Below are 25,361 nucleotides of genomic sequence, written 5' to 3'. Positions count from 1 at the left end.
TTATAAACTTACCACACGTGTTTTTAAAATATGGATAAAAGAAATGCTAATGCAAATAGAATAAAATTTTAAGATATAAAATTCAAATTCTGAAATTTTAGAATATAAAATTCAAGAACTCACAAATTTTTAAAGTATATTTTACAATTTATCCTAAAAAGTTTCTACTTTAAGGAAAGGAGTACCTTGCTACAAAAGTACAAAGGGGGAACGCGACTGTAATAATAAAAAACTTTGGGGGAGTTGAGCCCAATTTTAATTTTCCCAATATGATAATGATATTTTTTGTCATATTTTCCATATATATATATATATATATTTGATGGAAGTTTCTACTTTTACGAGATTCACCGCCTTTACAAAACTCAGAAGAGGCTCACAAACAGTCAACACACACAAACAAACTATGGCGGTTTTAGGACGACTAGTGCGAACAGCTCGCGCATGGCGTACTGTTGCCTCTCCCAAAACCCTAATTCCTTCGCCTCCGCGTTCGCGTGGCCTTCCTCGCCGTCTCTACCACCGTACTCTTCTCTACCTCTTCACCTCCATCATCATAGTCACACTGTTCATCTTTCTTTTTTTTCAAAATTCTTTCAATTTTATTTTAATTCTTTGATTCTCTTTGGCGTAATTGTAATTGCTATGAATTTTCCGAGTTAATTGTTATTCATGTAATTGCTTTGAATGTTTGGTTTGCATCAATTTTTTATTTTTAGTTTTTTTTTCCTAGTTAATACTATGAAGTCGCTTCGCTTTAAATTGACTATGATATATAAAACAGATTGTGCCACATGTTTTCTAGTCCTAAAATCTTATTAATTGATTTTGAAAAAAAAAAAAAAATTTATTGGATTTTGCCACATTGTCAACAATAATTTGAATAGATGAATGATTATAATGAAGGATCCTAATGCGTTTTATAGTTTAGATTAGTTTGTTTACACTGTGACTGTAATAACTTTTTTGATCGATAGTTACGATGGGGTAGGGAGATTTGAACCTTGCACGTTTTGATTGAAAGCACCAGGAAGTGTCATTTGAGCTATGACGCTCTTGGCTTTGTGGCTGTGATAACTCCAAGTCATCATTTCTGTTTGGCAAATCGAAAATTAGATTCCTAATAATATTGGTCTGATGTGTTACGTGGCGATTCTTGTTATATAATGTGTAAATTTAAGCATTAGTAATGGGCCATTGCAGGGCCTATTGAGAACCAGAGTCATTCTAATGCGTCTGAAGTTCGGCCACTGAGATTGGTGCCCAATGTTTCTGGACCATATTCTATACTTCCGGCTGTCTTGGCTGGTTTTTTTGGAGTTGGAGGGCTACAAGTAGCCTATGCAGATGGTGATCAGGTTTGTGTGATTTTTGTCTGTGTTAATTGTTTAGGGGTCCTATGTTTTGTCATTTATGACTTCTAATACTGTGATTGGTGTTAGTGATACTACAAATTTTACTACACAGCCTTACAAATTGATATGTCAACTTTTAAACACAAAACAAAAAAGTAATTAATTGGTGATGAGGCACCAATCACATTCATTGTTAGGTCAATTTGAAAATTTTTTTATAGTAAAATTGATAGTAGTTTTAAAATTTTCCTTAATATACTCTCCCCCTCCTCCCACCTCCTTTTTTTAAAATAAAAGAAAAGAAAAATAAAAGCTAAAAAGCACCCCCCCTCAAATTACTTGAGCTCGCACATGTGTGTACTTTGTGATCAGTGAGCATTTACCATGTCAAAGGTGCATTCTTTGAATTGATTATGATGTTAGCTTTCTGCAGGCTGCTGCCAATCCTCCTTTGCCATCACAATCTTCTCCAGGGTATGTGGACTTAGAGGAAACTGCCAAGAAAGAACGACAGCGAATTGAAGAGTTGCTTAGAAGTAAAGGAATGAAACAAGGTTTTTGTCCCCGCTTTACGGTTGCCATTAAGGGCAAAAAGGTTAGTACATTTTCTTCTTTAGAATAATACAGCATTAAATATGGGCTATTTAGTGGCTCTCCTTAATATTACTTCACTTTGTAAATTACTATTATAGCCAATAGGGAGTCAACTTGGGTGGTAGTCTCTTATAAAAAATAAAAAAATAAAAAACTTTGGTGATAGTCTATTTGTCCTTGCAGAACGTAAAATATTACTAATGGTGAAGGAAATGCTTAATCTAAAAGTTAAATGTTTCATTGATTGTCCCATAAATCTTGAGATTCAAAATTTAAGAGTCTTGTAGTCATAACATAGTAATCTAATAAAAATAAAATAAAATAAAATTTGTAGTTATAACATGGTAAACCAACTAAACTTTCTTCACTAGATCACTTTCTTTGAAAACATCTTTTGTCGTTTCACTTTTCTATTTATTGCTTCTTGGACGCTAAGTTTTTTGTAGATTTAATACAAGGTTGATTTATTTCTTTTGGTTTTAGAATTCAAAATTAAGTTTAATGCAGTTCCTTTTCATGTAAATTCATAGTAGATGAGTCTTTCAAAATATATTTGACTAAAGCTTTTGATGCATTATAGGTCACCATCAAATTCCAAATTCCTCCTGGTTGTGAGGTTTCACAGCTGATTACAAACCTTGTTTCACATCTTGGACTGAAGGTTGAAGAGCGTGGTGGTGGATCAGATATGTCATTACGTGCTTGGGACAGGTTAAGTCAGTCTTAGTTTTGTTCAGTTGTCTTGTCATTGCATCTATGTTAGTCCTGGTCATTACTGAAATGTACTAAACAATGTTTTGTGGTTCTTGTGACTTATTCCAGTGCTGTTGCTTGGCAAATAACACTTACTCATCCAGGAAAACAAGTCGAAGTTGAAGGGGATCTGGGACATTCAAAAGATATAAATGCGCAAGATGGGGATTTATGCATCCTCATATTTCGCTCACTCATAAGCTCAGAAAAAGCTGTTAGTATTTTTTTTGTTTTAGTTATGAAACTATATTCATATCAAGTTTCTATTTCTCATTCTATGCTTCTTATTTATCCAAAACAAATAACTGGTCAATTATGAGAACTTCCTTATCAGCTAGCATAAACTGCAGGAAATTGAATTCATTAAAGAGGGGAGCTTGAGTTCCAATGAGCTTGAAGCTTTGGTATCTGTTTTAGAATTAGCTGGTGGAAAGTTGGGACAAAATTGGACCTTTGAAAGAAAACCGAGGGAAGGTACTGCAAGGGTGCTATCTGTGGAAAAATCAGTTGCTAGTCTTGAGTCAATGGGTGTGAAAATATATGGACTTGATGAAGCCCCTGTTTATTCCTCAAACATTGAGTTTTCATGGGACAATATTGCTGGGTATGATCAGCAAAAGCGGTATGTAAAGGACCATGGTGCATTGCATCCATTTTTGTTATATTTTCAATCTTATTTTGTATACTATTACATTTTGGTTACTTTCAATCAATACTGTTACATTAGTTGCAATGAAAACTTTCTTCATATTATCATAGTGAGGTGGAATCTCATGGCCTATGTTTAAGAATAGCAAACAATAGCCAAGATAATTGCGCCTTTCTTCTTCAAGAGATTGTTTCTTGTATTTTAGAACAGAATCTCCCTGTTTATACCTAAGGAATTATTTTGACAACAATGTGTTTCAGATTGGTGGCATATCTAGGTAATCCGTCATATGTATGTAAACTAAATCTTTTATGTTCATTTGTTCAAGGACTAGGTGGAGCCTGTACTTTCTCTTTGAAGAGCCATTTAACCTATGTCAATTGAAGTCCTTTTTAGTTTGATTATTCTTGTTCTTTTTGTTGTATTTCGGGTTAGATTTATCCATGATTATCTTTATACAAGTGCTTACTGTTGATTGCTGGTTGTGTAGAGAGATAGAGGATACAATACTGTTGGCTCTGCATAGTCCTGAAGTATATGATGATATTGCTCGTGAGACTCGGCGAAAGTTTGAGTCAAATAGGCCTCGAGCTGTGCTCTTTGATGGTCCACCCGGTATGCCCTTTAACCCCAAAATTGGTTGAGTGATTATGTTTGAATTGATTATACTTATATAGAATGTACAGAATACCCTTTCCCCCTTTTTGATCAGTTTTGTAAATTGTAGAGGCATGTCTCTTGTATGTAGGCTCCAGGGCATCTGAATTAATGATCCAATGTGCGGGGCAATAAGGGAATAAGTATTTAAAACTTGGGACATGACGCATTTTTGCAAAAAAAATTCCTTGTCTCTATCTATACTAATAATAACAGGATTCCGTGTTTGGTTTTCATCATTTTGCATACTAAAATACTTTCATACAAATTCTTAAATCCTCTGAAATACCCCTATCTTTTAGTTCAATAATTTTAAATTTAAAAACACAATTTGGTTAAAAGAGTAATATACTATTTTTAAAAGAGTTCCCAAGTTTTAGGCTTTCAAACTTTTGTCAAAATCCTAAAAATTAGGAAACTGTCTTTATCTCACTTTTAAGCATTATTTCATTAAACCTAAAATTAAAAAATTAAAAAGAGCCTTATTGCACGTGTAAAGCGCGTGTGATGAGTTGTGTGTGTGTGTAGACACACACACACACACGTATATATAATTGGAACTACAAGATTTGAGCACTAACTCATGGAACTTTTGCATATATTAGCAGGAGTGGGGGCTTTGTGCATATGGTGCAACTTTTTTTTTTATATTAGCATGTGTTAGGGTGTTTCTCATTTTGACACAGGACTGAAGCCTTAATGGACTTTAATAACAATGTTGATGTAGAATCTTTCGGAGTTAAATAAAATTTTAGGGTTCTTGATGAGATCTTGAAGATTTTTTGAATAAGGTTTTTTGTTTAAGGGTTTAGGTAGTTTTAGATGATAACAGGATTGGATCTTGAATGAGTTTGATGGCTGTTTGGTGTTATAATGGTAAATGGAACAAGAAACAAAGCAAGATAAATCCTAGGCAATCACACTTAGGGAGGAGAAGAACCACACCCTCGTAGCTTAAAATAGGTTGTAGGAATTTTATTAAATTCAGTCTCTCGTTTTCTGGCTTTTATTTATTTTGGAATTTTATCAAAGGCAATCTCTCTATTTCTATCTTTAATTGAATACATAAAGACTCTTTTATGGGTGATTGCCAATACTATACCTAGAAAGACTAGGACTCCTAAATAACATTTTCTAGAAAGAATAGAACTCCAAATAATAGAGAAAAGTAATTAAGAACTTCTAAACCAAATAGAAAAATGCCTCAAAATATAAAATAAGACTAATGGACCTCTAGTACAGCTATTCTAGAGAATGTGATAATTACCAAACTTCCCCTGTTTTAGTGAATCTTTATTAAAATTGACCCAGCAACTTTCTAACCTAAAGAAACTTGATACTGGGACTCAATAATAACTAAAGTAGATTAGGAAAGATGCTAAGAAGTCCCCACATCGAGTCTAGACCGTTATTCTTGAATTTATTTGTATTTGATATTGTTTTTCCTCAAACGTTTTACTATTTGCATCACTTTTATCTTTACAATATTCTGCTCTGCATATCTTGGACTGTATTTTCTTGCCTATTGATATGAAAATTGAGAACTGTAGTATGTACTGAGGTGATATAGTTTTTCATCCTTAACTTTAATAAAATTACTCCTACCTGTCAAAAAACCAAAAGATATAGCTTTTCATCCATAAGTTTAGATTTGATGTTGGATAGCTTGCTGATTATGCATGTTCAATTCAGGGACAGGAAAGACATCTTGTGCTCGTGTTATTGCTAATCAAGCGGTGAGCCACTGGGCACTTTATTGCAGTTTACTTTTATTCTCTATCTCATCTGTACACTTTAGTTGTAATCACTGCTTTTATTTACGTATGCCTACACAAATGCAGTGATTTAAAAGCCTTACATTACCAATACTCTTCTTCTTTGGAGGGTGAGAAAAAAGGGGGGGAGGAGGGATGTATTTGTTTCTTAAACAAGTAGAGTGAATCATTTGCTAGTAAGTTCCCCAAAATACTTCCTGGACTCTATAAAACTAGCATATATGTGGTAGTTTCTGACTGGAACCTAAAAATATGATGTACACAGGCTTCAAAATAGTTAAAATGATATAGTATAAGATTTTTCTTTCATCATTCTATGAAATAAATCTCTTAATTTAGCCACACAACAAAAAAGATGAAGAAGATGAATCATGTATTTTTCTGTCTGTGGCCAATGAGCTCTAGCTCAACTAGCATCTCCACCCCTTATAAGCTTTAGGTGGAGGGGTTCAAGATCCATTTGGTGTATGTGTAATTTAACCAAGAAAAAAGGTTTTCTCTGCCTGTGTACTTGAATTTTCGACAAACTAAGAATGAGCTGTTTCATTACTTGGCAGGGTGTCCCTTTGTTGTATGTGCCACTGGAGGTTGTAATGTCAAAGTACTATGGTGAAAGCGAACGCTTGTTAGGAAAAGTCTTTTCACTTGCTAATGAGCTCCCTAACGGTGCTATAATTTTTCTTGATGAGGTAAGTTGAAGGTTTTATTGCTTACTCAACACTAGCTATCTGTCATATTTGTGCAATAATATATATTATTTTATTTTTCTTCATTATTGCTCTTTCTGTTTTATGCTCCAGGTGTTTTTTATCTTATGCTGTGGTTGAGATGTTTGGTTTCTTAATGATATGGTATTATTTTATGTTACAGATTGATTCTTTTGCTGTTGCTCGTGATAGTGAAATGCATGAAGCAACACGAAGAATCTTATCAGTGTTGTTGCGGCAGGTAAATCCAGTTTTTCCTTTGATTTACACATTTCAGAAATTGAGCCATTTAGCATGTCTTTCTGACACAGGGTGTACACCCTAAGAAAGGGTGCTGGATGCCCATGTCATTCCATGTGTATTAATATATGTGTGCATATATTATGAGTATCTTAACTTTTTTGATGTCATGCCGCTATTGCTCTGCCTTTGATATGGTTTTTCCATGCAGATCGATGGGTTTGAACAGGATAAAAAAGTGGTTGTAATTGGTGCAACAAATAGAAAGCAAGACCTAGATCTTGCTTTAATTAGGTCAGATGATGCATATTTTCGGTTTCCTTTGTAGATGACAATTGTACCCAAAGTTGATGGAAGTGTGTTCTAACATTCGTTTTATCTATGTTGTTTCAGTCGGTTTGATTCAATGATTAATTTCGGCTTACCTGATCAGCAAAATCGTCAGGAAATAGCAGCTCAGTATGCAAAGCACCTGACAAAACCTGAATTAGATGAAGTTGCCAGAGTTACAGAAGAGTGAGTTTGATATATGCTGACATATTTAAGAAAAGATCTGGAATATGAAAACTATGTTCTAGTTCAGCTCATTTGTCTCAATTAAGGCTCGATCCCAATCTTCCACGGTGCCATTTATTTTCCAGCCCCTACTTATTGATGGAAGTTTGACGTGATCAATGTTGGATTCAAACAATAAGACCCTCTAACTAAAATCCACCATTGTGTCCTAGTGTTTCTTCTTTTTCTTTTTCTTTTAACTTGTTATAAGGCTTAATGCCAACCTGCCATAGTGCCATTTATTTCTTCTTCTTTTTTGGGTAAGTTTGACCTGACAATTTGTTTGATTCATAAAATAAGATCCTCTCCTTAAACTGAGATCCACCTTTGTGTCCTTTGTTCCTCAACTTAACAAAACCTTCCCAACCACATGGGCATGGGATCGGCTACATGGGTTCTTTCTTGCCATGCAGTGTAGCCTACTACAAAATATTATTTTTTGCATTATTGTTAATCTTCTTGTAACTTTTTCATTTCCCTGGCCATTTCAGAATGTCTGGAAGGGATATCAGAGATGTATGTCAACAAGCCGAGCGGTCATGGGCATCAAAGGTAAGATTCTAGCTCTTCATGATTCTCTATCTTTTCCCTGGTACTAGTCTCTCTTGTTTGTTTTATCAACAGAAAAGGAAGTCATTTTTTTTTTTCAATCCATTTGTTTGTGGTCTGATCCCATGGTATTTTTCACCATTCATTAATGGCTTTGATAGATAATTCGAGGACAAGCATCTAAAGATGGAGAACCAGTGTCTCTTCGTCCTCCTTTGCAAGAGTACATCGAGAGCGCCATTACTCGGCGGAAGGCTTTACTTAGTGTTGCAGAGCCGAAGAAGATTCAGAACTCTAATCCTCTCCAAAATAACCCTAAGTTAGATTTGTGTTGATGAAAGTGGATAGATGCTTATGTGGTAGAGGTGGTACATGGGTGGCTTTTTGTATTAAATTTTTATTTATTAGGATTTAGTTAGCAGTAAAATTTATGTTATTCATCAATAATCATCTATTGGTAGGGGCATACAATTAAATTAAATATGATAAAACCAGTAAAACACATATATTTAACATGGAGTAACACTTAACGACGCGATTTAGAGTGAACCGGAAATCTCCTTCCCCGCACTGGTTAACAAAAAATCACCAAGTCAGTGAGTCAAATAAATCAGTTACTCAATCAAGTCACCAGTCCAACTACAACTCAAATAAAATAGTAAAGAACAATAACCTACATAAACATAAAAATTCGGCAATAATCCCCAGCAAGCACATTGTTGTCAAAATAAATCATTACGTAATAAGTAGCCATATTCTGCTTCAAATTATTAGAAGCAAGAAATTCTTCTATTTTGGTTGCTGTCTGCCTAGTCTTAAACATAGCCCATTAGATTCCGAAAGTTTTCACTGCAGTAATGGAATTGTATTCATTGCAAGTTAACAAATGAGATGGTATACAAAATTAGATTGAGAATGTAGCAACAATGGATGCAACACACCCTAGTCCTTTACATACCCATTTTTATTATTATGCTCAGAATATCGTCCCATGAAAGAGATCTCAATTTTAGAGGAATAATCAGTGTCTTCATCAAGTCCATAAATTATCACTCCCATTGACTCAAGTATCAACTGATTTTTCTACAGATGGCACCTTTACAATTTACATACCTTCCCTCTGATTTCTTTCAAAGGTCCAATTTTGTCATGTCTTTCCACTAGCTAATTCTTAAACAGACACCAATGCATCAAGCTCTTTGGAACTCATGCTTCCCTCCTTTATGAATTCAATTCTTGCAATTATGCTAAATGATTTGGAAATAATCATAGTTAACTAGTTCTTTATTTTCGATAAATAAGGACTAGTAAGGGTCCTAAAAAATTCTTGATATATATATATATATATACACATATGTGTGTGTGTACGTACTTACATACGTACGAGTTGTGTATATTCTTTGAAGAATTAAGTACGTTGAACGTAAAGAATTGTATCCATTATTTGAAAAATGTGTGCATTTAAAAATATATATATATATATATATATATATGTACGTTAAATGTACAATATTGTGTACATTATTTGATAAATATGTGTTTAATGTACATAATTGTGTACGTTATTGGAAAAATTGTACATGTTGAATATAAATAATATTATACATTATTTGAAAAATATATATGTTGAATGTACAAAATTGTGTAAATTCCTTTAAAAATGTGTAGATTAAATGTATAGAATTATGTATATTATTACAGTATTTGTATATTTTAAATGTATAAAATTGTGTACATTTTTTGAAAAATTGTGAATATTGATTGTACAAAATTGTGTACTTTTTATTTTAAAACGTGTACATTCATTGTATATATTTGTGTACATTATTTTTCAAATGTATATGTTGAATATACAAAATTTTGTATATTCTTTTGAAAATTATGAACGTTGAAGGTATAGAATTGTATATATTATTTGAAATATTGCATACGTTGATTGTAGACTTAATTATGTACATTCTTGGACAAAATGTGTATGCTTAAAAAATGGGTATAGTATTTAAAAATGTGTACTTATTTGTATATTTTAAATGTATAAAATTGTGTACATTTTTTGAAAAATTGTGAATATTGATTGTACAAAATTGTGTACTTTTTATTTTAAAACGTGTACATTCATTGTATATATTTGTGTACATTATTTTTCAAATGTATATGTTGAATATACAAAATTTTGTATATTCTTTTGAAAATTATGAACGTTGAAGGTATAGAATTGTATATATTATTTGAAATATTGCATACGTTGATTGTAGACTTAATTATGTACATTCTTGGAAAAAATGTGTGTGCTTAAAAAATGGGTATAGTATTTTAAAAATGTGTACGTTGAATACATAAAATTGTTTACATTTTTAGGGGAAAAAATAATACATTAAAGTACAAAATTGTGCACTTTATTTAAAAAATTGTGTTAGTTAAATGTAGAAACCTGTGTACGTTAGGATCTGGTGTGCAATGTGCGTTTATACTTAGTGTTGTTCAAGTATATATAAGGACGCATAGATCCCTGTCATGTGTGTTTATACCTTTCAAATGTGCTGGATCACCTTCAAAATCCATCTATATTCCTAAACTGAGCCAATTTTTGGATCTGGTATGCATTTATACCAGTGTTGTTCGTGTGTGTGTGTGTGTGTGTATACCTTTCAAATGTCCCAGATATCCTTCAAAATCCATCTTTATTCCTTAACTAAGCCAATCCTGGGATCTGGTGTGCATTTATACTGTTGTTGTTCAAGCAGATTTAGTGCCAACAAAGCTTGGTGAGTCTCATTATTCTGAAACAGTTAAAGCTTTGGATTCATCTCACCGGATCTATAAAATTCTATATTGGAGCTTAAATTAGTAGTTGCAAGAACAATGCCCTCCCTCATGAAAAAATGGACACCAATGAAAACTCCAATCATGATCACAGATTCACAGGAGTTGATGGTGGAGCGACAAAAATATAATATAAAGCAAAAAATGTTCAGTTTTTTATCAACAAAAAGAAATTTGTTATACCAAAAATACTATGTTTTCCAAACATGCATGGTGATATTTTGTTAGAAAATAATTTTCCGAGCAATTATCTACCTATGCAATTCCATTTAAAACATGTTGGATTAACACTCAAAAAAGAGTTAGCCACTAAGTAAGTATCTCAGTATGAAATTAAGTGCAAATCATACTAAAACAATCTTGTTTCCCAACTTCCTCTTCCTCACATTTATTTTGAAAGAGTTTTTGTACACACAGAATAATATCCAGAACTTAAGACATATATAACAAGAGATCTCACAGAGTTCATATAAAAAGAAGCGAAGAGACCTAACAAATTATATAATGAGCACAATTTAATAACATGTTTGCAGAACTTACCTTTTTTATTTAGAATAAAAAGCACCTCAACTCCTCTAGTTTTATTACTACTGTCTGATAGAAGATGAAGGGAGACACTCCTTTACAATCTCCTGGATTCTTCTCTTCATTAGCTTGTCTTTGACACCTGCAAGCATATTTCGGTAGAACATTTCCAACCTGACAAGCTTTGTACAATCTGCTGCCTCCAACATGTTCTCCCATTCCTTTGCAATGTCAAAAGTACCTATGCTCTGCAATGAGGCTGGAATATCTTGCTCTTCAAAAGGTTTTCCAAAAACTGAGCCATGAAGTATGCTAGCATACCGTTCCATCACAGAAAGTTTTGATTGAAGCAGCTTCATCTCCTCCATTGCCAAAGACAATCTTTTATCTGCTTCTGTGACTCCCTCAGAACCCTTTGCTCCAACACCATCTTCCTCACTAGAAGTCTTCAATTCCTCTTGTTCAAAATCTTCTGAAAGGGGAGGCCACATTACCATAGTAGGAGCATAACAATCAACTGTCTTACCATTTCCAAGAACCCCGCTCCTTCCCCGACCCCAAGACCAAAGCTTATATCCATCATGTTCAACAATAACAGTATGTGCAGCCCCACACGCAACTTGAACCGGATCATGAAATTTACGCCCAATATGGAGAGGAGAAACAGCATCACCCGCATCAGTACCAGTAAAAGTAGCATCTGGGCACAGGCCAAGACCCTTCTCCATTCCCCATGACCACACATCTCCAGCTGATGATAGAACACTAGTGTGAAACAAGCCACAGTCAACAGAGATCAGATAAACAGGCTGTGGCAGTTCTTTCACAAGTTCAGGAAATAATGCACTCTGTGTAGTTCCATGCCCAAGCTGCCCATTTTCCCCAAGGCCAAATGTCCAGCACACACTTTCTAGAGTATCACTTGGACTCTTTTTGTGAGTAAGTAAAGCTGTGTGGAAGGCCCCACATGCTACCTCATAAACTGTCCAAGGGGAGTCTTCATTAAATGTTTTAATTATTTCAGGATGTAGCCTGCTCTCTCTATCCCCCAAGCCTAACTGGCCATGGTTATTGCTACCCCAAGAGTAACATAATAGATCTTCACCTTTATTTGTTTCTCCAGCACTAACCAGGGCTACAACATGCTCATTTCCACATGCCACCTTGACAACAGTGTGGCCATGGAAATCCCAGACAGGAGTTGGGGTGGAAATGCTTACAAGAGAGAACACACCCTCATTGCTGCTGCTTGGCTGTGGGCAATTGCCCCACATCCAGAGGGCCCCAAGATTATCAATTGCCAGTGACATCATTCCTCCAGCCTTGACAGAACAAACCTGCGGTGGACAATGTGATGCCAAGTACACTAGATAAGACTCTAGACCACACTCTTTCCAGTGCAGCAGCAATACAAAGGATTTCATACCTTCAGTGACACTTTACTTTTTATTTCTGACTCATCTGTCAGAGGATCAGGAGAGTCTAGCTCAATGAATTGCTTCAGCAAACATGGTACTACTGCAGAATTCTCTCCACTGACACCAAGTTGGCCATCCATATAATAGTCAAGGATGCACAGAAAATACACAAAAGAATCAAAAGCATAGGGAAGAAATATTAGCAATTAAACTTCAAAAACTACACTCTATTGGGAACCAATTGCAGTGAAAGAAGGTAATAAACCCCCAGTATGAAGGATACAGATGTTATACCCCCAGCACCAAATGGATCCATCATCTGCCAATACACAGAAAGCCAAAAAAATCAGAGCTAGGGAAAAATTGCTTCCGATTCCCACTTATTTCATTTTTTTCTGAGTTAAAATTAGCTTTAGATTAAACCAATTCTTAGATGCCCCTTTTGAAATCTTATGGTTATACAAGTCTAAACTCGACTATCATCATGAGCCTTGTGTAGCGTGTCACATTACTAAGCTGTACCCACACATCCCTTTGATCATTCTAGACAACTGAGGAGCACATAGCTCACAAATTCCATACATTTCTTCGCAAGAAGCTGTAGCCTCACTACAAAACCAAAAATTTCAGCAACAAAGTAAAAAAAAAAAAAAAAAGCATATATCCTTTTAAACGACCATCTTTCGGAAAAGATGATATCTTTGTGCTCTAGAGATGCCAATTATTTGGTTATTTAAAAAAAAAAACAAAGAAAGTATATTTATTTAAGGACCTCACTAGTCACTAAGACTTCAACTCTAACGCAGTTCATCATTTAGTTCGCTGGTAGGAATGTTAAACACCATTAGGCTAACCATATTCCAAATTAAATAATACATTTTGATCCTTTAAATATCTCATGGTATTGAAGAGGAAAGAAAAAAAGAAAAGAAAAGAAAGAATGCATTTCCCCAAAATCTTGACAGAACAAACCTGCGGTGGACAATGTGATGCCAAGTACACTAGATAAGACTCTAGACCACACTCTTTCCAGTGCAGCAGCAATACAAAGGATTTCATACCTTCAGTGACACTTTACTTTTTATTTCTGACTCATCTGTCAGAGGATCAGGAGAGTCTAGCTCAATGAATTGCTTCAGCAAACATGGTACTACTGCAGAATTCTCTCCACTGACACCAAGTTGGCCATCCATATAATAGTCAAGGATGCACAGAAAATACACAAAAGAATCAAAAGCATAGGGAAGAAATATTAGCAATTAAACTTCAAAAACTACCCTCTATTGGGAACCAATTGCAGTGAAAGAAGGTAATAAACCCCAGTATGAAGGATACAGATGTTATACCCCCAGCACCAAATGGATCCATCATCTGCCAATACACAGAAAGCCAAAAAAATCAGAGCTAGGGAAAAATTGCTTCCGATTCCCACTTATTTCATTTTTTTCTGAGTTAAAATTAGCTTTAGATTTAACCAATTCTTAGATGCCCCTTTTGAAATCTTATGGTTATACAAGTCTAAACTCGACTATCATCATGAGCCTTGTGTAGCGTGTCACATTACTAAGCTGTACCCACACATCCCTTTGATCATTCTAGACAACTGAGGAGCACATAGCTCACAAATTCCATACATTTCTTGGCAAGAAGCTGTAGCCTCACTACAAAACCAAAAATTTCAGCAACAAAGTAAAAAAAAAAAAAGCATATATCCTTTTAAACGACCATCTTTCGGAAAAGATGATATCTTTGTGCTCTAGAGATGCCAATTATTTGGTTATTTAAAAAAAAAAACAAAGAAAGTATATTTATTTAAGGACCTCACTAGTCACTAAGACTTCAACTCTAACGCAGTTCATCATTTAGTTCGCTGGTAGGAATGTTAAACACCATTAGGCTAACCATATTCCAAATTAAATAATACATTTTGATCCTTTAAATATCTCATGGTATTGAAGAGGAAAGAAAAAAAGAAAAGAAAAGAAAGAATGCATTTCCCCAAAAAGGCAAGAACCAACAGCAGACCAAGAACATAAAGGAAAAGGCTTATCTTTGTCCAATAGACCATATACTTATCCCAATGCCAGCCACATTTTAATCTTTTTGAACAGTAATTTGTCATAACCTTGCAACAACCATCATAACTGTTGGGGGAAATAACAAATTTAATACAAACCAACGCAACCAAATTCAATGGGCACTTCAAATAAATTAGCCAAGCACAATCACTAAAAAAAACATACAGTACTATTTGTTTCTAAAAAGGAATAATGAAAAGAAAAAAAAAAAAAAGTGAAATCCATAGAAAGATAATACTAACCTGCAAGAGCAAGACTATGATAAGCACCAGCAGCGACAGCAACAAACTTGAGAGGTGGGTCTTGGTTGGATCGACCGGGAGAATCAAAATTGACCCGAACCGGAAAAAGCTGGTCGGATTCTGAACCGGTTCCAAGTCGGCCAAACATGCCTCTTCCCCACGTGTACACGCACCCATCACCTGCAGTCTCCAGCAAAACAGAACAACCAAACAGAATGCTTATGTGGGAAAGTAGCAGATTTTACAATTACAGTATCCTATAATAACTGTTTGCAAAGCAATCAAATAAATGAGAGCAGAAAAGTCCAAGCAAAGTTAAAAGTAGGGTGTGATTTTCTCACATGTGAGAGCGAGAGTGTGAGCTTCACCGGTAGCTACTGCCACCACTTTTTTACTGGCTAGGAGAGGCCCGGCATCATCCATTGTTGGTTGCCGAATAATAGTGAAAACGAAATGATTGAGTCTTGAGAGCTGAAAATAGAGTCGGTGCTGACAAGCGGCGACTATCGGCAATTAAACGACAGTCGTTTGAGACTGTAATGCACAAGCCTAGATATATAACAAAAAATGCAGTATTGGGCGGTGTTTATTTCACGCGCCGAAATAAACACACCTGTACCCACAAAGGCCACTCAGCTAAATAAAACAATAAAATGTGATATAGTTAGCTTTTCTAATTCCAAGTAATCATTATTCATAATATCTAAATATAAACCAACCAAATGGCCAAAAACTTAGTGATGTCAAACTTAAGCTCAGTCTCTCTCCCAAGTTCCCAATTGATGGTTCTTCAAGAGCATGAGAATGGATTGAGTAGGGGTGGCAAAATTTGACACGACCCGCGAACCCGACACGACTAACCTGTTTATAAACAGGTCATGGGTTGAGGCTAAATGGGTTCGGGTCATATTCGGGTCGACACGGTTGACCCGTTTAATAAACGGGTCGTGTTCGTGTTTAACATGTGAACCCGTTTGACCTGTTTGACCCGTTTAGGTAATAAATGTATTAAATTTTGTTATTATTGCTTAATTTTTGTTGTTGTAATTATATGTTTATTATTATATTTATGGTTGTAATTGTATTTTAATTTTAGATATATAGAAATTAATAATAGATTATTTAGATCATGTATGACCTATTAATCAAACAGGTTATTAGTATTAATTTTTACATGACTTATTAATTAAACAGGTTAAACGNTTTTTTTTTTTTTTTTTTTTTTGATTTCTTGGGTTCTGGGTTTGAACGTTCTTTTTTTTTGTTTTGTTTAACTAGACATGGTTTTTTTTTTTTTTTTTTTGGGACATGATTTTTAAAAAAAAAAAATTAGTTGGGTGATTGCCTTTTTTTTTTTTTTGGTCACTTTTTTTTTGTTTTAATTGGCCATCATTTTTTAACAAGAGTGTATGAGTAAATTTATATAAACTCACTTTTTTTATCCCTCCACTTTTCCACTCTCAACCAAACAAAAAGGAGAGAAATTAAAATTTTTTCTGTTCTCCCACTTTTCCACCCTCCAACCATACAAACCCTAAGACAAAAATTTAATGGCATTCATATTATGTAGAAATCATGTCTTAAAAATGAGTTTCGATATCTCTAAGGATAAAATTCATTGATTTCATGTTATACATAAATCATGTCTTGGAAACATTATTTCAGTTCTACATATCAGTTCGAATATTTGACGTTTGAACCTTTAAAGGTTTTGATATCTTTAATGTAGGATCAACTTCTTCAAATAGTATTCATATTATACAGAAATAGTGTCTTAAAAACATTATTTTGGTTCTACAAATTAGTTTGGATATCTTTCAAGCAAAAATTAAAAAGGTTTCATTTTATACCAAAATCATGTTTAAAAAAAACTATTTCATTTCACATATGAGCTTACATATCATATCATCATTAAGGCAAAAATACAATTTTATTAATGTTACGCAGAAATCGTATCTTAAGAATATGATTTCAGTTCTACAAATCATTTTGGATATCAAATATCCAACCTTTTAAGGTTTGGATATCTTTAATGTAAAATCAATAGTATTCAATTTATACTGAAATCGTGTCTTACAAACACTATTTCAAGAACATAGCCAACCTCAATCCTAGGGGTGTCAATCGTGTTCGCGGGTTTGGGTTCGTGTCGTGTCGAGCCATAAGTACTCTGCTATATGGGTTGACCCGAACCCGACCTGTTTAGTAAACGTGTCAAGAATCCTCAACCCTAACCCGACCTGTTTATTAAACAGGTTGACCCAACCTGACACGTTTAACCTGTTTAATTAATAAGTCATGAAAAAAAAAAAAAAAAAAAAAAAAAAAAAAAGACGAATTGCCCATGAGCATTTTTGTCTATTAAGCAACCCCTTTTTGTCCCTTAAGTTTTCTCTTTATTTTTGGGAGAAAACATTTTGGTGGGCCCGGACAAATAAACACACTCCAAAAAAGTTTTCATTTCCATTTTTTCTTCAAAATTTTCCATTCACCCTATTTCACCTCCAAACAAACACACCCTTAAATGTGGATGTCTAATATCCATACTTATATGTGAATTGAAATACTATTTCTAAGACTTCATTTTGGTATAAAATGAATACTATTGAATTTTTGTGTTAAAGCTAAGATTTGGATGTCTAATATCGAACTGATATGTGGAACCAAAATAGTGTTTTTGAGACATGATTTTTATGTAAGATTGTATTTTTGCCTAAAAGGTGGATACCTTTTTTTTTTTTTTTTTTTGAAAAAATAATGTTTCAGTATAAAATAAATACTATTTGAATTTTTGCCTTAGAGAGATTTAGATATTTCTAAGGCAAAAATTCAAATAGTGTTCATTTTATATCAAAGCAATATTTAATGGCTATCAAAAAATGATATACGAAAAACTAAACAAAAAGGTAGAGATTAGCAACGAAAACACCGTCCAGTCACAGTCTCCTCACTAGCCTCAAGGCATTGAATTGAAGGGGCGAAAATCCTATACAAAGATGAGATTCTATTATTATTGGCATATCAAAGGAAGTTCATGCCATCATGGTAATGTTTGGGGTTTTATTTTATTTTTTTTTATCTTTTATAATGTACTAGACACTAACTTATGAGATGCACTAGATAGTTAGCAAAGCTGAAATATTTTCACTTTTTTTAAAGCTCCAATGAGTTAAAAACGAATGAAAATCAATAATTCTACATCAGTGTGCAAGATTTAACATTGTGAGCTTTGCATAAAGGTGTAATATATGCGTTTTGATATCTCATGAATAATGTTATAAGAAACTGTAATGCATCATATATTCATATGCTGATAATCACTATCACAGATACTTTGACACTAAAAAGTCTTAATTAACTTGATTTTACTTCTCCAATCTATATTAAAATAATCAATTATACTACTTTACATAGATCATAACATTATAACTATTAATAAACCTCTACATTTTTTTTATATAGAACTGTGCTTAACAGAAACATTAGAGCTGAAAACCTTACATACTTATCACAAAAGCAATTCAGCAGTATGACACAGCAAATAGCATATCAAATATTTATACCTAGGTTCTCTATTTTCTTCTTGTGCTCAAAAAATTGGACGACAAAATACCCAATATCCAAAATAATGCACTTCAAAAATACTCACAATATTGTAGGATTCTAGCCTGGACCTAACCAAAGAAAGTCCAAAAACTCTCCACTGACTTCTCCATATGCCCAAAACCTTGTTAAACTCCTCTACCTCATTATTTATACTAATCTGCTTGTGTTTGTGTACTTGGGAATCATACAAAGCTAGTTATTATTTTTTAGTTGAATTTAAAAACACATATAGTCAAGTCCAAAACATTAATATAGGAATCCCTATCAAATTTTGCAAAGGTAGAAGCAGAAGACCTAATGATTGAAAATTCAATGGTAGGTCACAATTAAGATATAGATCTTAGTTCAGCAAAACTAGAGAATGCTTTCATTGTGGGAAAAAGGGTCACTTAAGAAGAGATTATTGGCATTGGAATAAGGAACAAAATAAAGGAAAATATGAAAAGAATGATAGTGAGAAAAATATTATAGCTACTGTGATTGCTAAGGATGTTGTGGTGCTCTCTATTGAAGAGAAAAAGTGTGAGTATGTTGCTAATAATGATGTTGAGTGGGTTGTTGATTCTGTAGCCCCCCACCATATTATCCCTACGAAAGGGTTGTTTACCACAAACAAAGCAGGAGACTTTGGTACAGTGAAGATAGGTAATTCTAGTTACTCAAAAATTGTAAGAATTGGTGATGTGGGCATTGAAACCAATGTCAATAGCACTATGATGTTGAAAGATGTGCGACATGTTCCAGATTTAAGAATGAATATGTTTTCTACATTGGCTATGAATCAAGCGGGTTATTGTAACTACCTTGCTAATGGAAGATGGAAACTTACTAAAGGGTCATTGGTTGTTGCAAGAGGACATGCATGTTGGGGTTTGTACAAGTCTCATGTGAAGACTTGTAAGAAGAAGTTCAATAAGATTAAAAATTTTGAGAAGACTCCAAAGATGAGTGTTGGGATTAACGGTGTTGAAACCAAGAAGGTGAAATTCTCATTGCCTAATAGTACTTCAAAAGAGGAAGTGGTAGGTGATGAAGAATACGAAGATGCTAAGGCTACGTGAGATAATGATGACGAAAGATCCTAGAGGTCTTAAGCAAGGGGAGCAATATCCTCCACTAGAGATTGATGAATCTCATGAGAAGAGGACTGCTGGAGAACATCGAACTGTTAGCTTCAAGAATAATTGGGCTTCTAATGAGGGGGAGCCAAAAGATTGGATTAAGGATATCCAAGATGAGATTAATTATTTGAGAATGAAAGGAATTGACATTGATGAAGTGTTCTCAGTGTTGATGAAGATAATAAAGAAGGTCAAGCTTAAAGTTGGCTTGACCGACATGGATCTGAACTGAAGAGCTAGAATGAAGAACTCCTTCCTCAATGGGCTGGAGGGGGAGATTGTTGTGGGTCCAGCCCACGTGATAGCCCATTCAATGGGCTTGTATCAAGAATTCTACTTCAAGTAGAATTAGGAGTCAGTGAACTCCTAGGAAAGCAAAAGAACTAATCCTATTTGAAATAAGAGACCATGACTATTGGTGGAAAGACTCCTTATTTGACTGGTATTGGGATTGTAGTGTGAGGTTAGGTTATATATAAATATGGTTTGTGTTGAATTTGTGGGTGCTGCATATTGAAGAATAGAGAAAAATGATTGCTGCCTTTGAAAAAGATAATTTGTGTGTGTGAGAGCAAAGAAAAATAAAAGAAATTTTTTTCTTTAGCCGTGAGGCATACACAAAAATTATTGTAATTAATTTGATAATAATGAAATTATTTAGAGTTTATTCCCCTTTGAAGAGAAAGGGTTTTCTACATAAATATTTGTATTCTTGTGCGTGATTGCTATTTTGAATTGATAGTTTTTAAAAATAATAATAATATTATTGGGACCCAACAACCTCAACTCGGCCCTCAACTTGACTTGTTTGGATTAAAGGATGAATTTGAAGTAGAGTCGAGTATAATAGAGTTGACCAAAAATTACACTAATTTTCTTGCAAACTCTAGTTTAGGTTGACGTATTGGTTTACAACTCTCTTCGGTTTGCAACTCTCTGGTTCATATATGGTGTAAATAATTATTAAATAATTTAATAAAATGATGTGTAAAACTGTGAGATTACCAGAAGTATTTTTCCTTTTAAAAAAACAAAGAAATTGTGATTTAATGATATATATCAAACTTTCAAAGTTCTAATGGTAGATGAAGACTGGTGGACCTAAACATCTATTCAATTATGAGTAACTTGGTCGGTTTAAAGAAATAACAGTATAAATACAATCTTTAACCTCCTTTTCACAGCTTAAAAAATCCAGTCTCTAATGGACACCGCCACTGTTTCTACCGTGAACTCATATATATCGTTCGAGTTAATAACCGAAATACTATCCAGGCTACTCGTCAAGTCACTCATACGTTTTCTATGTGTTTACTCAAACGTTTTCTATGTGTTTCCAAGCGATGGTACGACCTAATCCATGACCCATATTTCATCAACATCCACCTCAAGAACTCCGTCGACAGCGGCAGAGATCGCACTATAATTGTCACCGAAATTGCCCGCAGTTATTGCTACCCAAAACTTCCGGCAGTTATTGGTACCAAATCACTTATTCTTCCCTTACCACCACAATAATCGTTTCGATAAGGCCATGGAAATTTACCCGCCGCTAGTTACCAACATCGTGGGTTATTGCAGTTTGCATTCATGACTCTTGAGACTATTGCAATATGGAATCCACTGAAATTGCCGAGGGAACCAATTATACAGAAGCCTTCTAGTTTCGGGAATGGTAATTATTGGTGTAGTATGTCACGATCCACATAAAGATGACTATAAGGTGGTAAGGATTGTGGAATTTGTTGATGGCAGATATATGGAGATTGAAGTAAAGATTTATAGTCTTAAATCACAAGCATGGAAATGAAAAACATTTGCCAAACAAGCTGCCCGTCATGCTATCTCAAAATCCGACCGCCTCCTTGAATGGAGCTGTGCATTGGTTAATTGTTCCAAGTGGTGGAGATCCGAAACCGGTGTCAGAATTGCAGTCCGTTCTTGCTTTTGATATTGTCAATAAGAAAATGCGCCAGTTCAGCCAAAGAATGATAATAATATGTCAAATACAAGTTTGGGAGTGTTGGGAGGATGCCTTTGTTTTGTTGTGAATGTTCAAAATGCTGAAGATATGTATTATGGAGTTTGGTTGATCAAGGAATATGGGGTTGAGAGTTCTTGGACTAAGGTTTATAAAATTGAGAAAGGTGCAATGCCGGAGGCTTTTTGGTCTATCAAACCTCTAATATTTTCCAGGAATGGCAAGAAAGTTCTGTTTCAGGGCATTCATTTTGGCCGTGTGAAATTTATTTGGTATGACGTAGAAAAGAAAAGAGGAAACTCGGTTAAGATTCAGAATTTGCCTGCAATGTTTGCGTCGTCGGTAACTTCTATTGGGAGTCTTCTTTTGCTTGATGATGATAATGATGTGATTGGTCCAAGGCAAAACAAGAGGACAAGGTCTAAGAGGAGACGGTAAAAGTAAAATGAAGGAGTCATGAATTTGAAAGTGATTACGAGTGCCATAAGGAGAGAAGCTTCACAAGGAGTATGCTTGGGCTTTCAAGGGCATCGATGAGTATTAATTTATTAAAAATCTTTCTAATCAATATCTTGTTAAGAGTTCTTTTACTACTTTGTTATGAGATTTTATGTTTTTCCTCTTTCTTGGTTCTTGTTTTTTCATCTTTGTTTTTAGGTTTAGTTGTGATGGAGAGGTTTATGGTATGGTTTTGCGGTAGTTTATTGGTTTTAAACTGGATTTTGATCCTAACAAAACATATATAGCTTTCAAAAAAAAGAAAATTTTAATGGATGTTCTAAGGAAATTGGTTTAGTAAATATTTTTAAAAATTTTTTATGGGAAATGAAAAAAGTAGCTATTTTTTTTTTAATTTTTTATATTTCCTATAAAAGTAATATCAAAACATTCCTAAAATTTTTCATTAACCAAACCCTTCAAAGATAGCATCAACACAAATTTGAAGTTATTTCTTAATTCCAAATTATATGAGTTGTAGTTGGAAGGTGTTAATTAATCTATTTAATTGTCTTGATTCAAGAATTGAATTTATGATGTTTGTGACAATAAAGTAAAAGGGATGCAGGGATAACATTAAATAAATTGGTAACATTACACAAGATAAACAGATGAACAAAATGCAAAGAGTTCCTAGATGTCTAGAAGATATGAGATTTCTTCTCTCTAAGGGTACTTCTCATAATAGGTCTAATGTATGGTTCAATACCCATCCAGAAACTTAAAAATAATATCAAAATCAACAACCAATAATATGAGCATAAAGGAAAAAAGAGATAGATATCCACAATCACAACAACAAAATGTTAGGAATTTAAAGCAATAAAGTAAAGAGACAACAAGCAAATGAATCGAATTTCATATATATATATATATATATATATAAATAAGATGAATGATGTTTACATAGGAGGAAATAGTGAGGGATGAGATGGGTGTAATTATTAAGAAACTACCCCATCCCTACACCTTACCCACAAAAATAACAATAAAGATGAGATCAAGGGGCTTAATTTTTGTGATAGATTTCCTAAAGAGAGGAGAGAGAAATTTTTTCAAAATTTTCTATGTTTTTTTTTTTTTTTCATATTTTTCTAGTATTTTTATAGTTTTTTTCTCCTAAAAACTTCATATATTTTACAAAAAAAATGGGCACCATCACATAGCCTCCCACTTTTACACCGTTTGGCTATATTGTCTTTTTTCCAATTTCTGATTCAATTTTCGTGCAACTATTTGAAGGCCTTTCTGAGCTCTATTTTCTTCAAAATTTATACCCTTGGAAAGCACTGGATGTTTAGTTTCCACAGGTTCTTACCTTGCAAGATTTGGAGCTACGGTCATCAAGATATCGCATCCAGAGGGGAGGTGATGAAATGCAAGAAATTATGTGATATTTTTCCTAAAAAATTTATTCCCTTCCAATCCATGGCAGATATCATTGAGCCCTTTTTGTGAGAGGTACTCAAGACCTGATACTTCAAGCTGGTTCAATCGGATTGCTTCAATTCTGCCCAATCGGTACAGATTTTTGTGTGAAGTTGGTCCTAAAACAGCCTATTTGATATGAAAAAAGTGAATTTTAATTAGGGTTTGGGTGTTTTATTGACATCTCATCCATTTTAGCTTCAATTTTGGCCCTTGAACTGTTGTTTCAGAGGAAAAAATATGACTTACGAAACGGTCCAAAATTCAACCCGATTAGACGGTTGGATCAAAAAGTCAACTTTTTTACCATACCTAGCTAGGGTTTTTGGTCTAAATTGCTATCAAAGGGATTTTAAATGTTGTAACCCTCTAATCCCCTATCTAATCATGTTGCATTTATTTGTTACCCTTTTTTGGCTCTGAAACTTGCAATTTGCACCCTTTTTGAATTTTTCAGATTTTGGCATTTTTTTTTTTTTTGACATGTGAATCAAGGTTGAACAAGATATGGTATCGACTGGAGGCATTTTCAAACCCTTATCCTAATCCACAAAGTCAAAATTTTATTTTGAACCATAATTTCATCTCAAAACATCACTTCAAATTACCTACATTCAACATTTAGAAAGGCCAAACTTAATAAAATTGATTTTTGCTCAAACATCTTGTTTTTCAATTTTCTACGATTTTGGCAAGGAATATTTTATATTAATGGGTAATTCCAAATAAATACATGAAAAAATTGGTGAGTCGTTCTAGGAATAACTCTGTCCCTGCCTGTGGTCTGATTCTGAATTGTGGGCTTTTAGTATGTCCACTCAATTCATGGATTTTAAGGAACAATTGACATGGATTTTACAAAGGCAGCTTCACTTGGAGTTATTTGCAATGACAGCATGGTCAATCTAGACACAGCAAAACCAAGTTTGGTTACGCCCATAGTTATAAAAACTATACCAAACTACCTGTTAAACTGTGAAAACCATGAACCAAAGCATTATCTAGAACTTTTTGGTGTAAAATACCAAATATGCAATAATCCATTATCAAACTGGGTAAATCAATGGATTGCACCAGTTAATTATTTTAACCCATAAAAAAAAATACCGATTGGTCTGCATTGAACATAAGCGATTGTAGGGACTGAGTTTGAGCACTTCTACTACTAGAAGAGCCAACTCAAGCCTAACTAGCCCAATACAATAAATTTCTAAAGAGTGGGTCAAAGAGCTAGGTCTTAATAAGGAATACAACAACTAGGCACGGCTACGGGTTGATTTGAATAACAAGAACATAGGCTTAAAGTATGAAATTCTGTTCTCGGCCCTCATCTAAAGAGCTTGCAGTTCTTATTACTTCTTCGGTGCTTGGTTACATGGGCTTCAAATACCATACAAATGGCTACTGAGTTTTCTTTTCCTCTTTCCTTCCCTCTTTTTTTCCTGATCCCCCTTCTTGGAAGATCTTTTACATTATATACCCCCTTCCAGTTTATCTTGGCCCTCCATTTGTTGACAATGCAGGTCACTACTCGATTGCTTGTCCCATCAGTCGTCTTCCTAAACCTTCTGTGAGTTGCAGCAACCAAGGTAGCACTATTTAAGGGTTGTTTCCTCATTAATGCTGCCAGAATGTTAGTTATGGGCATTTAATGTGGAAGTGACAACTTCTCCTTGAATTGTTCCTCCATCATGCTCCTATGGCTGGTCCATCGTACTCATCCTTCTTTTTGGAATGCTCTGGGTGGCTTCCTTTGATGGCATGCCGCTCTTCCTCTCTATGATCTTAGTTGGCCGAGGATAGGATT

The 25,361-nt window shown here is 34.2% G+C and overlaps 2 protein-coding genes across 3 annotated transcripts; one reads left to right on the top strand and one right to left on the bottom strand.

The window, feature by feature from the left end:
* The first annotated feature begins 323 nt into the window (after window positions 1-323).
* Window positions 324-8,349, top strand: LOC111998090 (uncharacterized). Its single transcript, XM_024030202.2, has 14 exons — window positions 324-524; window positions 1,204-1,358; window positions 1,789-1,950; window positions 2,530-2,660; window positions 2,772-2,916; window positions 3,053-3,324; window positions 3,842-3,966; window positions 5,701-5,744; window positions 6,341-6,472; window positions 6,654-6,731; window positions 6,942-7,024; window positions 7,124-7,246; window positions 7,777-7,837; window positions 7,996-8,349. The coding sequence occupies exons 1-14, from the start codon at window positions 407-409 to the stop codon at window positions 8,167-8,169; spliced, it is 1,803 nt and encodes a 600-aa protein (XP_023885970.2). The 5' UTR covers window positions 324-406; the 3' UTR covers window positions 8,170-8,349.
* A 2,668-nt stretch (window positions 8,350-11,017) lies between these two features.
* On the bottom strand, window positions 11,018-15,525 carry LOC111998155 (ultraviolet-B receptor UVR8). 2 transcript variants are annotated; one of them, XM_065781681.1, is made up of 5 exons: window positions 15,262-15,525; window positions 14,921-15,100; window positions 13,936-13,971; window positions 13,662-13,789; window positions 11,018-12,519 (listed from the first exon to the last, which is right to left on the bottom strand). In XM_065781681.1, the coding sequence occupies exons 1-5, from the start codon at window positions 15,341-15,343 to the stop codon at window positions 11,245-11,247; spliced, it is 1,701 nt and encodes a 566-aa protein (XP_065637753.1). In that variant the 5' UTR covers window positions 15,344-15,525; the 3' UTR covers window positions 11,018-11,244. The 2 variants fall into 2 exon arrangements, with proteins under 2 accessions (XP_065637753.1, XP_065637751.1); XM_065781679.1 differs by lacking the exons at window positions 13,662-13,789; window positions 13,936-13,971; window positions 14,921-15,100; window positions 15,262-15,525 and adding an exon at window positions 12,609-12,770.
* Window positions 15,526-25,361: the final 9,836 nt, after the last annotated feature.

Source organism: Quercus suber, unplaced genomic scaffold, assembly GCF_002906115.3.
Source record: "Quercus suber isolate HL8 unplaced genomic scaffold, Cork oak 2.0 scaffold_275, whole genome shotgun sequence".
In the NCBI taxonomy this organism is placed as follows: Eukaryota; Viridiplantae; Streptophyta; class Magnoliopsida; order Fagales; family Fagaceae; genus Quercus; species Quercus suber.
The sequence above is the reverse complement of the archived record's forward strand: the minus strand, read 5'-3'. Positions and strand labels throughout refer to the sequence as shown.

What these genes read in the sequence shown, in the direction of transcription:
- LOC111998090 (XM_024030202.2), top strand. Translation starts at nt 407, where the DNA reads ATGGCGGTTTTAGGACGACTAGTGCGAACAGCTCGCGCATGGCGTACT. An exon ending in GGGTATGATCAGCAAAAGCG is followed by an intron (nt 3,325 to 3,841) that starts GTATGTAAAGGA and finishes CTGGTTGTGTAG; the next exon opens with AGAGATAGAGGATACAATAC. An exon ending in CTAGATCTTGCTTTAATTAG is followed by an intron (nt 7,025 to 7,123) that starts GTCAGATGATGC and finishes ATGTTGTTTCAG; the next exon opens with TCGGTTTGATTCAATGATTA.
- LOC111998155 (XM_065781681.1), bottom strand. Translation starts at nt 15,343, where the DNA reads ATGGATGATGCCGGGCCTCTCCTAGCCAGTAAAAAAGTGGTGGCAGTA. An exon ending in TCACACTCTCGCTCTCACAT is followed by an intron (nt 15,101 to 15,261) that starts GTGAGAAAATCA and finishes TGGAGACTGCAG; the next exon opens with GTGATGGGTGCGTGTACACG. An exon ending in GTGCTGGGGGTATAACATCT is followed by an intron (nt 13,790 to 13,935) that starts GTATCCTTCATA and finishes ACTATTATATGG; the next exon opens with ATGGCCAACTTGGTGTCAGT.